Source organism: Eurosta solidaginis, chromosome 3 (genome assembly GCF_040869045.1).
Source record: "Eurosta solidaginis isolate ZX-2024a chromosome 3, ASM4086904v1, whole genome shotgun sequence".
Lineage (NCBI taxonomy): Eukaryota > Metazoa > Arthropoda > Insecta > Diptera > Tephritidae > Eurosta > Eurosta solidaginis.
In genome coordinates this window covers 104040982-104055776 of record NC_090321.1, presented here as the reverse complement: position 1 = coordinate 104055776, position 14795 = coordinate 104040982, and the positions used below count along the sequence as shown (strand labels likewise).

The 14795-nt window shown below is 34.4% G+C and overlaps 1 protein-coding gene across 4 annotated transcripts in view; it reads left to right on the top strand.

Annotated features, from left to right (window-relative positions):
- Window positions 1–14795, top strand: part of Gpo1 (glycerophosphate oxidase 1) — a 350155-nt gene that overhangs the window by 219249 nt on the left and 116111 nt on the right. For 3 of the 4 annotated variants that reach the window (XM_067772901.1, XM_067772900.1, XM_067772902.1), the window contains exon 4: window positions 8672–8784. In XM_067772901.1, coding sequence (XP_067629002.1) covers window positions 8672–8784 — 113 coding nt within the window. Of the gene's footprint in view, window positions 1–8671; window positions 8785–10980; window positions 11062–14795 lie in introns of those variants that run through there. The other variant, XM_067772903.1, reaches the window with a different exon arrangement.

The following is a 14795-nucleotide window of genomic DNA, read 5'->3' as shown; positions in this document are numbered from 1 at the left end:
TAGGCCCTCAGATTGTCAGTTAAACTATGCTTAAACTTATTATGCAGTTTTTCAGTATAATTTAACTGAAGCTTAGGTTGAGCTTAAACGGGCGATCTAGCTCTGTTAAACTCTAATTAACCTATCATTTATTTGGGTTCGTTCGCAACGGCGTAGAATATAACCAACAAGCATTTTGGCTTGAGTACCATTAGAGCTCATGTTGATAACTAGCAACTTGGGAATCAAAGCGTTTTCAACCAAAAAGGGAATGTTTTATACAGCAAAATATGCTGTTACTTAAGTTGAGAAAAAGATAGTTCTCAACTTGTACTCAAGTGTGGTTCTCTAAATGGACTCAAAGGTAAGATTCTAATACTGCATTATTTTCAAGAAAATAAAATAAAACATATTGTGACGAATATTGCCATCACTAGTAATCATAGTACAGGTTTACAAGAATGATATGTATGAGAAGGAAAGAATTTCTTTCTCTTTCTAACACACTGCCGTTTGACACATCGGTCAGTGTCAAACTATTGTGGAACTCAGTGGAACATGTGTTTGACATTGAACGAAGTGTCAAAATTACGGGGGTTGCTGTCGTGGAAAACGAAACAGGGAAACAAAAAAAGGAGCGGAATATCAGATATGGGTTGCTGTGATAGTAAATTTTTTGAGCGAATTTATTATAAAATGTAGTGCACCTGTATGGGTCCTACAGAAAATTATACAAAAGCCTTGAATCGGGGTATCTGAGGACGCGTAGTCATTCCCGTATTAAGAATACAAACACGGGTGCTAAGTTTTTCTACCCGTTCAAAAGTTCTCCGCGAAAACAATTGAAACCGAGGTCGCCTGTAATAACCCGTCCAAAAATGTGGAAAGAGAAATGAAAATACGCGTTTTGTCCTATTATCAATAGTCCAAAGGTGAAAAAGTATTCGAATTATTGGAAGCGAGGCAAAAACGCTTCTATTAATACCTCCCCCGACGGTTTTGGTCGTGTTTTAGCAATCGTCCCCGGTAAAAAAGTATCACAATTTGTTAATTAAAATTGTCCAAAATATATGGATTTTAAAGAAAGATGCAATTAAGTGCTCGTTTGAAAGTAACTAAGGATATTTCTTTGTAATTTTACGATAAAAATTTTACGCAGTTTTCGTTAGCAGCTAATAAACTTTTCTGGGACCTAAGAAGTACAACAGTGACAAATAGCATCCACAAAAAAAAAAAAAAACGTACAAGAACAAGCATTTTATCAGGTGAGCGTGGCTGTGTATGTGCGTGCTGCTACATATCCTACTTGTAGACCTGTACTATACTAGTAATAAACTCCCAACACAAAAACATTGAAGCGAGCCAAAATGTGTACATAAACACATCAATCATCATTTACACCAGGGCTATTTAAAACTGAAAGTGCACCTGTTATAGTGAGAGCGCTATCGTCGCGATGATCGTGCGGGTGAATTGATTTTTCATTTAGTCGCTTACTAGCACTGATGACCTGATACCATGGTTCAACTATATACAGGTTGGCTCATCTGTAAAGCAACAAAATATGTCTGTTCAAATTGTCAAAATCTGTGTATTGGTGTTGGTGCGAATGGTATGGAATGGAAACATAAAACTTAGCTTTTTTGGATGTGTAAGTAAAATGTTGGCAATGGGTTGGTTTCATTTTGAGTTTGCCATCTCCTTTTGACAATCCCTTCGACCATGCAATAACATAAATAAAATCAGCTGATGAGATGAGCCAACCTGTACATAATTGAACCATGCCTGATACGAAACATTCATTCTCTCTCAATTCGTTTCCAGGAATGGGTCTTGAAGTTCATTTGATTGTAAACAAAAGTTCATTCGTTTCCAAGAATGGGTCTTGAAGATCAGCTGGCTATAGTGTTGCCTGAAATAAGCAAAAAAAAAAACAAAACTCCAAGAAAACCGTTCGGATTCATTATTTTCAAACAAATCAGCAATTAAGCGGATAAAAACTTATTAAAATTTATAAAAAAGGCAAATTTTTGTAGAAATATTTTATGGTAGATAAGTGAAAAAATATGAAATAATATATTTCGATTGCGTTGCTTTGCTTTGTTGATCTGGCAGCGCTATAAGGTAACAATGAACGGATAGCCCCTTTTTCACTTTGATGCGACCAAAACGTTTATGTACACACATATGTATATCCACATACAATAAAAAACGCAAAAAATGTATAAGAAATTACGAAATTAAATCACTTGGTGAAGTATCTGCGTTGTTGTCTGCAAAAGGCTGTTAATTAAATATATTGCGTTAACCTGTACGTATACCTACAATTTATCTCAGCTGTCAAAAATGGAATGTCGCAACGCTCCACAAAAACATGGCCTTTATGCATCCATTTACATCAGTGCGAAGACTAAGAAGCTGACTTTTTCACCAATCGAAAACCCGTTTCGTGTGCAGCCCTTCGATGAAAGGTGTTGTCACTGATAAATTTTCCACGGGTGAAAAAGAGTTATTTTTTTCTTCGGATTTTTAATCCTGAAAAAATTCGAGTTTTTTGATATCCCATTTGACAATCTTGAGTAAATTCTCGGTGAAAATCATAAATTAAACCTTTACCATGTAAAATACCCCAAAGTTATTCCGAAATGTCCAAATTTGATTTTGAGGATGATGTCATCTATGATCAATGTTATAAAAAATGCACATTTTCACGCGCTCTCAGAGAGCGAGAAGTTTCATATCAGGTCATCAGTGCTTACTAGCAAGCAACGAGCTAACAATAAGCATATGTATCGCGCATAATTGTTCATACTTATTTTGATACCGATCAGCCAACACCCATCACCGATGTTGCTACGCCAAGTGCCAAGCACTGATGACCTGATATGAAACTTCTCGCTCTCTGAAAGCACGTGAAAATGTGCATTTTTTATAACGTTGGCCATAGATGCCATAATGCTCAAAATCAAATTTGGGCATTTCAGAAAAACTTTGGGGTATTTTAGATGGTAAAGGTTTAATTTATGATTTTCACCGAAAATTTACTCAAGATTGTCAAACGGAATATCAAAAAACTCGAATTTTTGTCAGTATTACAAATCCGAAGAAAAAAATAACTATTTTTCACCCGTGGAAAATTTATCAGTGACAACACCTTTCAGCGAAGGGCTGCACACGAAACGGGTTTTGGTAGCAACTTTCGATTGGGGAAAAAGTCAGCTTCCCTACAAGAAACGCTGATAGTTTTACTAATACACTCACACTTGTAATTGACAATGCTGATCCTGCGATGACGTAAACATTGATACTCAAATTTATGTATGTTCCTTTTTTCGCTCACGCATGTCCGCATGTTCCCAACGACAGCCTATAATCATGAAAAAGGACTCAAACTGGGAAAGCTTCGGACACCTGGTACAGAACAAAAGAACGTACAGCAGATACCATTATGCATGTGAGACAGATACATAATTCTCAACGGAATTTTATGTATGTGAGAACAGTTTATCCGATTTAATCATATTGTCACTACTGACTGTCAAATGACAATCAAATGATTATCACGGTTGTTTTGTTATTTTTTAAATTCCGCCATTTTCAACCGAAGAAAACCATATAAAAATAAGTTTAAAAAATGAAAAAGAGAGCATTTCAAAGCTCCATGCTAAAAGAAAAAAATCGAAAATAATATTAAAAAACACCAAAAGCTGTCGGAATGTATGGTGCGCACTCTAAAATTTGATACCCGAAAAATAATAGTGTTTAGTGGTGATTCATTTTTAAAGGTGTTTCCGCATGAATTTCTGAATTTAAATTGAACAATCTGAACTCGAATTCTTATAAAAATATTTATTTTCAACAAATAAAAAACACGTATGCTTATATCACGTACAAAATTAAAAACGTAATGAAATAAAGTAAATAAAAAGCAAAAAGCATTGTTTCATTTTTGGCGGAATACAACAATGGTCAGTTATGATAGTATAACAGTCAAACCTGATATCTACAGTAAACTATCATTTATGACACTTTTTGATAGTTAGAGTCTCAGCACTGATCCAGGAAAAGGATTGAGAGTGAGCAGTACGGCTATATACTTAATCAGTAGGCCATGTTGGTGTACAAGAAGGAGACAAAAACTCACACGTACACGGTTGTTTACATCACATTTGCGCAAGTCCCCTTAAGTTCGTGATAGAAAGTTTGTATGAGGCGCTGATCGTTAGGTTGACATTGCTGACAATCAGATGATAGTCATATGATAGTCAGTATTCTTGTAGGGTTCTTAGTCTTCGCATTGATGTAAATGTATGCATAAAGGCCATGTTTTTGAGGAGCGTTGTGACATTCTATTTTTGACAGCTGAGATAAATTGCAGGTATACGTATAGGTTAACGCAACATGTTTAATTAACAGCCTTTTGCGGACGACAACGCAGATAGTTCACCAAGTGATATAATTTCGTAATTTCTTATACATTTTTTGCGTTTTTTATTGTATGTGGATATACATATGTATTTACATAAACGTTTTGGTCGCATCAAAGTGAAAAAAGGGACTAGTCGCTTATTGTTATCTTATGGCGGTGCCAGAGCAACAAAGCAAAGCAACGCAATTGAAATATATTATTTCATATTTTTTCACTTATCTACCACAAAATATTTCTACAAAACTTTACCTTTTTTATAAATTTTAATAAGTTTTTATCAGCTTACTTGCTGATTTATTTGAAAATAATGAAACCGAACGGATTTCTTGGAGAATTTTTTTTGCGTATTTTAGGCAAATCTATAGCCATCTTACTTCAGACCCCATTCTTGGAAACGAATGAACTTTTATTTACAATTGAATGAACAGACAGCTGGTTTCAAACCCCTTTCCTGGAAACAAATTGAGAGAGAATGAAAGTTTCGTATCAGGTCATCAGTGGTGCCAAGCGACGGCTAACACAATTAACGATGACAGAGCGAATCATATGCGTGTGAATTGAGAGGGCACAATTGTGCTATGAAATGAATAGCCCTGATTTACATCCATATATATACGGCACGAGGAGATATTACGCGCGCACACTTGTAGTCATCTGCCAAGGAGTTGCTACACATATACACGCATCCCAGCCAGCTTTTTTGAAAATTTTGATAAAAAAATGTTTAAATATCATACCCCAAGATGACTAAAAACGTTCACATTTAAAAACATTTTCTGTTCGAAAATTAACGTATCGTCGGGAGAAAAATGTACCATAAATGTGATTATTCTTGAATAATAATTTATGATTCCTATTTCGAAAAGCTTTTTATTTATATTTGATATCATTGTAAAATTGAGCTTTAATAGTTTTAGAGTAATATTTGACTACTTTTCACAGTCATTTTCTGATCATTTTCGTGTATATATTTCAATCGTTTTGGTTGAGATTTTTGAATGCCATTATAATGCATTTATTCTTCATATCTCATTCAAAATAGGAAACTACATAATAATCTTCATCAGGGGAAGAAAACATGCGAAAGTGAGCTATTCGAACCACAGCTACCTCGCAAACAAACTTGACCGATATACACCTGTGACTACAACATCCAACATCAGCATTATCGTCTGCATCTTAAAATACGCATACGATACGGGATGTTGAAGCCGTTTCCAGGTACATATGTCAAGATAGTTTCACTTACCTGGGGTTCAAATAGCTCACAACCTTTGTATTGTCCAATCATTATGTATTTTCTGGGAAGCCCAAGATGGAGAAATGGTTGGGGAAATCTTCAGTCACATTTACATTATTTACATTTTAAAGAATATCTTTTGTAAAAATAATAAAATTTTTATATATTTTTCCTTAGCTTCATGATTGAAAAAATATGTGCATGTAAAGAAAAAAAACAAGATTTTTAATGAAAAGTAAAATATAAACAAGTATAAAATTCATTATTCAGTAAACAAATATATTCATAAAAGATTCAGAAAGCTGACTGAAAAATTATTATACATTTTTATCACCTAAAGTAAACACTTTTCAATATATATGACATTTCATTCAAATATGATTCCAAAATGTGATTAAAAAACTATATTCAGTTTTTGATCATCAAAGGTAAGCATATTTGATTATTCTTTTTGTTGGTTTTTATGAAATATTAAAATTTAGTCATTAAAGGACTTCAAAAATTATTCCAAAAAGTGATCGAAAAATGCTTTTTAGTTTTTCATCATCAAAAGTATTCATATTTGACTATTTCATTTATTCAATTGTATGATAACTCATTATTTAGTCAGAAAGAGTAATGAAATTGTATTGATATGTAGGGAAATTCAAAATTTAATCACCTAAATGCTGAGTGGGATATGATTATGAGAAACGCACAAACTACAAATATACATATATATAGCTACATAAGTACCCAGCAAAAACTGCCTAACGCATTCACGTATACAAATTCAAAATCTGCAGCTGTCATCACGGTTGCCACACCATGTTTTCATTTGGGACCAAAATTCATCGAAAAAAAGGACCAAATTTTTGTTTAATTTTATTAGTATAAAATACAAAATTTTAGGATGTTTCCATATGAAATTTTGCTAAACATAGTGAAGACTTTCCTTTAATTCAAGCTGACCAAAGAAATATATGTGCATGCAACCAAAAATGGTACTATATTTTGACATAGGATAAGTCTATGTCTTTCACCAACCAAACGTTGTGAACCTAGTTTTGGTCACAAAGCTCTTGGTTCTAGCATTATGTTGTTGATTGCAATGAAATAAAATGTATAGTGCAGTTAGGTTTTAGTAAAACGGTTCAAAATTTGCGTTCTGGTGTTGCCGAAATATGTATGTGGAAAACTCAGTAAATCATAAATGAAACTAGGCAATTTTGTTAGTGCTATTTTTATAGATGCTTACTTTATCCCTTAACGTTTAAACTTCATATCAGAGCCTAGATTCAGTAAGTGTGAGTTTTGTTCCCAGGTCTCAGGGGTTCTGCTGGCACCTACGGGAATAATTTTATACAAAACATTTCTTCCGACATCAAATCTCTTTTGCATTTTCTTCCTTCTGTCTTCGAGTTAAAATATTTCTTGTGCCAAGATACTAAGTTTTCAATTACCTTGCGTGGCTTAACACCACAATAGTCCTGGAATTCCTTAAACTCATTGAGCTGGGTGAGAAAGATTTAAATATCAACGGGCCAAACGAGAAATAATACATAGCTTTTCTTTGTATAAGTTTTGAAAGTGTTAGGCTCACGGCAAAGTGCTCGCTATAAGCTATGCTAGGCGAGAAGCAATTTTTATTTTCATATATTTTACATAGTGTTGTATAACCGATCGAAATATCTAGCCGTTATTAGTATTATTATTCAGTAAGTATGAGTTTTGATCCCAGGCATCAGGGGTTCTGCTAGCATCTACGGGAATAATTTTATACAAAACATTTCTCCCGAAATCAAATCTCTTTTGCATTTGCTTCCTTCTGTCTTCGAGTTAAAATATTTCTTGTGCCAAGATACTTAGTTTTAAATTACCTTGCGTGGCTTAACACCACAATAGTCCTGGAATTCCTTGAACTTATTGAGCTGGGTGAGAAAGATTTAAATATCAACGTGCCAAACGAGAAGTAATGCGCAGAATTTCTTTGTATAAGTTTTGAAAGAGTGCTCGCTATAAGCTATGCTAGGCGAGAAGCAATTTTTATTTTCATATATTTTAGATAGTGTTGTATAACCGATCGAAATATCTAGCCGTTATTAATATTATTATAAAATAAGAGTTTTTTTTTGATTAGTCGGTTATTTCATCAACAATTAGCGACAATGTGTTTGCCAACTCTTTTCTTTTTAATGCCTGGCATAAATTATATCCTAGGTTAAATTTTATTGTTCTGGCACATTTTATTGACTGAGCGCGCACTACTGTTGTGAAACAACATTTTGCAATACAGAATATTGGAGTTATTTATTCAAAAATTTAGCGATACGAACTTTAGGAGAAGGTGTAATATAAGTGGATTTTCCTTAAATTCGTTACAATATATAATTTATTATACATTTATAACGCTTCATTACTGTTACCAACCAGGTGCTTATTCTCACAGTAAACAGCTGTCCGCTGTGGTGGTACCACCTTGGAGAACATTTTTTTCAACTCCACCTCAACTCGACATCTAATATAGGCTATCAATCAACTGGTGCAATGTGCTGGATATTTATTGGAGAACTATTTTTTTCTCTCAAGGGCTGGATAATAATTTGAAAATAAGGTTGGAGATCAACTCGAGTTCTGTAATTTTTACAAAATATCTCAAAGACTGGACAGTGATTGGAGAATGAGGTTGGATATCAACTTGAGAACTATCAGGTTTAAGAATAATAAGAGAATAATGTTCGATATCAACTTCATAACTAGGTATATATTTGTTTGGAGAAATGTTTTTTGGGTGTTTGTTAGGTGTACCAAATCCAGATGCTGCCTTGCCTAAAAATTATATAGATAATAAAGTCAACCATGATTAAAATAAAGCACACTTTTCATTGAAGCTGGAGTTAACTTATTTAGCGCCAATAATTTGATTGATTATGCCCCATTGTTTTACCATTTTAGATAAAAGATTATTTATAATAGAACTGCTCTCTTACTCGCTATCATCCAATTTCACATATAAATTTTTAAAAGTAATATCTTATTTTTAGCTAGACCTTGAACAGTATAGAATGGTGAAAGAAGCGCTTCAAGAGCGAGCCGCTATGCTTGAATCAGCACCACATCTTACTCATCCTTTACCAATAATGTTGCCTGTATATCAGTAAGTAATTCTAGGTTATATTCTTTTTACATACCTCTATGTTCGTGTTGTCTTGTTTATTTTATTTTTTATATACATATATACATAAACAAAGTGCTAAAAATTTCTTACTAAGGCCCTGTGGCAAAAAGCGTTAAAAAAACCGAAGACAAATTTTGACACTTGTGAACGTCAGAATGTTCTCTAGCCCCATTCAGGTGTTCTCATCCCGTTGACGTTTTCTTTTGTTCTTTTGTCCTGACAAGTTCAGTATGCATAATTTAGAGGGCTGTCTATCAAACATTACTGCTTTTAATTATATTACCATCAGAGTAGATTTTACTATACGTTTAGAAATATAATACACAATATAAGCCCCTACCAGAATTGTTTAGGTAAAAAGATTTACGTAAGGCTAACGACAGAGTGGGCGAAAAGCGTTGCTATTATATAAAGATAGAAAACTTTGCAAATTACTTCTTATGAAATATTTTAAAACTTGTCAGAGTACCAGAAATATTCCAAGCTTGTAAAATACATAAAAACAACAAGTAAGGAAGGCTATGTTCGGGTGTAACCGAACATTACATACTCAACTGAGAGCTTAGCTGCGTTGGTTTCGTAGATGGTTTATAATTAATATGGTTTTTAATTCCATATCACATACGTTTGGGAAATATCTACCAAATTGTAGACCAAGGGTGACGTTTTTTGGAACGATATTCCTTCATCCTTTTCAGATAAGGGAAAATCACCATGTAGGAAAATGAACCTAGGGTAACCCTGGAATGTGTTTGTATGAAATGGGCATCAAATTAAAGGTATTAAAGAATATTTTAAAATGGAGTGGGCCTTAGTTCTATAAGTGGACACCTTTTCGAGATATCGCCATAAAGGTGGACCAGGGGTGACTGACTCTAGAATATGTTTGTATGATATGGGTATCAAATGAAAGGTGGTAGTGAGCATTTAAAAAGGGAGTGGGCTTTAGTGCTATAGGTGGGCGCCTTTTCGAGATATCGCCATAAGGGTGGAACAGGGGTGACTCTAGAATGTGTTTGTACGATATGGGTATCAAATGAAAGGTGTTAATGAGTATTTTAAAAGGGAGTCGGCCTTAGTTCAATAGGTGGACGCCTTTTCAAGATATCGCCATAAAGGTGTACCAGCGGTGACTCTATAATGTGTTCGTACGATATGGGTATCAGATTAAAGGTATTAGAGAGGGTTTTAAAAGGGAGTGGCCCTTAGTTGTATATGTGAAGGCGTTTTCGAGATATCGACCAAAATGTGGACCAGGGTGACCCAGAACATCATCTGTCGGTTACCGCTAATTTATTTATATATGTAATACCACGAACAGTATTCCTGCCATGATTGCAAGGACTTTTGATTTCGCCCTGCAGAACTTTTTCATTTCCTTCTACTTAATATGGTTGATGTCCCTCCTATTTTACAATTCCTTCTACTTAATATGGTAGATGTCACTCCTATTTTACAAAGTTTTTTCTAAAGTTATATTTTGCGTCAAAAAACGAATCCAATGACCATGTTTCATCCCCTTTTTCGTATTTGGTATAGAATTATGGCATTTTTTAAGTTTTCGAAATTTTCGATATCGAAAAAGTGGGCGTGGTCATAGTCGGATTTCGCCCATTTTTAATACCAAGATAAAGTGGGTTCAGATAAGTACGTGAACAAAGTTTAGTGAAGATATACCAATTTTTGCTCAAATTATCGTATTAACGGCCGAGCGGAGGGACAGACGGTCGACTGTGTATAAAAACTGGGCGCGCCTTTAACCGATTTCGCCCATTTTCACAGAAAACAGTTATCGTCAAGGAAGCTATGCCCTTACCAAATTTCACAAGGATGTGTAAATTTTTATTCGACTTATGGCATTAAGAGTATTCTAGACAAATGAACAAAAAAAGGGCGGAGCCACATTTTGAAAATTTCTTTTAATTTGGTATTCTGTTGGACCATATCATTACCGGAGTTGAATGTTGACATAATTTACTTACATACTGTAAAGATATTAAATTTTTTGTTAAAATTTTACTTTTAAAATTTTTTTAAAGTGGGTGTGTTTGTTATCCGATTTTGCTAATTTGTATTAAGAACACATATAGTAATAGGAGTAACGTTCCTGCCAAATTTCATTACGATAGCCTCAACGACTGCCAAATTACAGCTTGCAAAACTTTTAAATTACCTTCTTTTAAAAGTGGGCTTGAACCAGCTTGAATCAGCACCACATCTTACTCATCCTTTACCAATAATGTTGCCTGTATATCAGTAAGTAATTCTAGGTTATATTCTTTTTACATACCTCTATGTTCGTGTTGTCTTGTTTATTTTATTTTTTATATACATATATACATAAACAAAGTGCTAAAAATTTCTTACTAAGGCCCTGTGGCAAAAAGCGTTAAAAAAACCGAAGACAAATTTTGACACTTGTGAACGTCAGAATGTTCTCTAGCCCCATTCAAGTGTTTTCATCCCGTTGACGTTTTCTTTTGTTCTTTTGTCCTGACAAGTTCAGTATGCATAATTTAGAGGGCTGTCTATCAAATATTACTGCTTTTAATTCTATTTCCATCAGAGTAGATTTTACTATACGTTTAGAAATATAATACACAATATAAGCCCCTACCACAATTGTTTAGGTAAAAAGATTTACGTAAGGCTAACGACAGAGTGGAAGCGAAAAGCGTTGCTATTATATAAAAATAGAAAACTTTGCAAATTACTCCTTATGGAATATTTTAAAACTTGTCAGAGTACCAGAAGCATTCCAAGCTTGTAAAATACATAAAAACAACAAGAAAGGAAGGCTATGTTCGGGTGTAACCGAATATTACATACTCAACTGAGAGCTTAGCTGCGTTGGTTTCGTAGGGTTTCGTAGTATGGTTTATAATTAATATGGTTTTTAATTCCATATTACATACGCTTGGGAAATATCTACCAAATTGTAGACCAAGGGTGACGTTTTTTGGAACGATATTCCTTCATCCTTTGTCAAATAAGGGAAAATCACCATGTAGGAAAATGAACCTAGCGTAACCCTGGAATGTGTTTGTATGACATGGGCATCAAATGAAAGGCATTAAAGAGCATTTTAAAAGGGAGTGGACCTTAGTTCTACAGGTGGACACCTTTTCGATATATCGCCATAAAGGTGGACCAGGGGTGACTCTAGAATGTGTTTGTATGACATGGGCATCAAATGAAAGGCATTAAAGAGCATTTTAAAAGGGAGTCGGCCTTAGTTCACTAGGTGGACGCATTTTCGAGATATCGCCATAAAGGTGGACCAGCGGTGACTTTATAATGTGTTCGTACGATATGGGTATCAGATTAAAGGTATTAGAGAGGGTTTTAAAAGGGAGTGGCCCTTAGTTGTATATGTGAAGGCGTTTTCGAGATATCGACCAAAATGTGGTCCAGGGTGACCCAGAACATCATCTGTCGGGTACCGCTAATTTATTTATATATGTAATACCACGAACAGTATTCCTGCCATGATTGCAAGGGCTTTTGATTTCGCCCTGCAGAAATTTTTCATTTCCTTCTACTTAATATGTTTGATGCCCCTCCTATTTTACAATTCCTTCTACTTAATATGGTTGATGTCACTCCTATTTTACAACGTTTTTTCTAAAGTTATATTTTGCGTCAAAAAACGAATCCAATCACCATGTTTCATCCCTTTTTTCGTATTTCGTATAGAATTATGGCATTTTTCAAGTTTTCGAAATTTTCGATATCGAAAAAGTGGGCGTGGTCATAGTCGGATTTCGCCATTTTTAATACCAATATAAAGTGGGTTCAGATAAGTACGTGAACAAAGTTTAGTAAAGATATTCCAATTTTTGCTCAAGTTATCGTATTAACGGCCGAGCGGAGGGACAGACGGCCGACTGTGTATAAAAACTGGGCGCGCCTTTAACCGATTTCGCCCATTTTCACAGAAAACAGTTATCGTCATGGAAGCTATGTCCTTACCAAATTTCAAAAGGATGTGTAAATTTTTATTCGACTTATGGCATTAAGACTATTCTAGACAAATTAAATAAAAAAGTGCCCATTTTGAAAATTTCTTTTAATTTTGTATTCTGTTGGACCATATCATTACTGGAGTTGAATGTTGACATAATTTACTTACATACTGTAAAGATATTAAATTTTTTGTTAAAATTTTACTTTTAACATTTTTTTAAAGTGGGTGTGTTTGTTATCCGATTTTGCTAATTTGTATTAAGAACACATATAGTAATAGGAGTAACGTTCCTGCCAAATTTCATTACGATAGCCTCAACGACTGCCAAATTACAGCTTGCAAAACTTTTAAATTACCTTCTTTTAAAAGTGGGCGGTGCCACACCCATTGTCCAAAATTTTACTACTTTTAAATTTTGCGTCATAGGGTCAAGCCACGTACCAAGTTTCATCGCTTTATCCGTCTTTGGTAATAAATTATCGCACTTTTTCAGTTATTCGAAATTTTCGATATAGAAAAAGTGGGCGTGGTTATAGTCGGATTTCGTTCATTTTCAGTAGCGATCTGAGATGAGTGCCCAGGAACTTACATACCAAATTTCATTAAGATACCTCAAAATTTACTCAAGTTATCGTGTTAACGGACAGACGGACGGACATGGCTTAATGAATTTCTTTTTTCGCCCAGATCATTTTGATACATAGAAGTCTATATCTATCTGGATTAGCTTATGCCGTTACGGGGTACCGTTATGCGAACAAAATTAATATACTCTGTGAGCTCTACTAAGCTGAAAATAAAAATCGCTTCTTGCCTGGGATAGCTTATAGCGAGTAATCTGACGTCAGCCTAACTTTGTATTCCCCAACATAATATAGCAAACATTTTACAGAAAACTAATTTCTCTGTGGAAAATTTATGCGAAAAATTAAGCAATCAAAATTTATTACTTTTGTTATACACTTATATAAATACTGGCAAATAAAGCTGCTAAAAAAGTGAGGTTATTGCACTATGTTGTAGACAAATACATTCACATGTATGCAATCAAACTTTTTTGTCAAGATTAAAAGAAAAACTAGTTTAGTTTTTGTTCAATATTTCCGCGTATCACATTCATCTAGGAGGAAAAGGAAAGTCCGGGCAAAGCAGTTGTTGGGCTGTGTTGAATTAATCCAAGCATTTCCAATGCCGCATAAATTAATTTAGCCAAATAAGAATTGCAGTATTCATTCGCTTTTATTAGAAAAAAGAGTACTTTACAAAAGACCGATTTATGAATACATAACAGGATCAACTAACTGAATTAACTTACAGCGCAAAACCTGCTGTGTCATATATATGTATGTATAAAAAAGGGTTGCCATATAATATGAGATTGTATTTGACAGTGATATCTCAACACTTCCACTCATTGTCTAATACAATTTCAGCTATATTTTAAAACTCCTTGTTAATCAAATGTTAAATTCATATATTGGCATAAAAGTATGTGCCGATTCTTATTTAATGGCTTTGTAAATATATCTGCAATTTGTTCTTCGGTACAAATATATTCCAAGTCGAAATTTTTCCTTTATGAAGTGATATTGGACATCAATATGCTTCGTTCGTTTGTGGAATACCGGGTTTTTGATTAGTCGGATCGCGTATAGCTTGACCTTGAAATCGTTTTTCTCCGACAGCTCGGTCATAAGTAAATTTAACCAAACTAGCTCTTTAACTGCTTGACAGACGGCTACATACTCCGATTCTGTTGAAGAAGTTGATACTGACTGTTGCCTGATTGACGCCCAACTAATAACACCCGAACCAATATGGAAGACATAACCGCTCGTTGATTTTCTAGTATCTGTGTCTCCAGCGTAGTCTGTATCGCTATAACCAACAAAATCAAATTTACTGTCGCTTTTGTAAAGGATTAAAGGTACTTAACGTGCCCCTTATGTACTTCATGATTCGTTTTACAGCATTAATATGTGCTGCAGTTGGTCGCTCCAAATATCGGCTCACGACACCTATA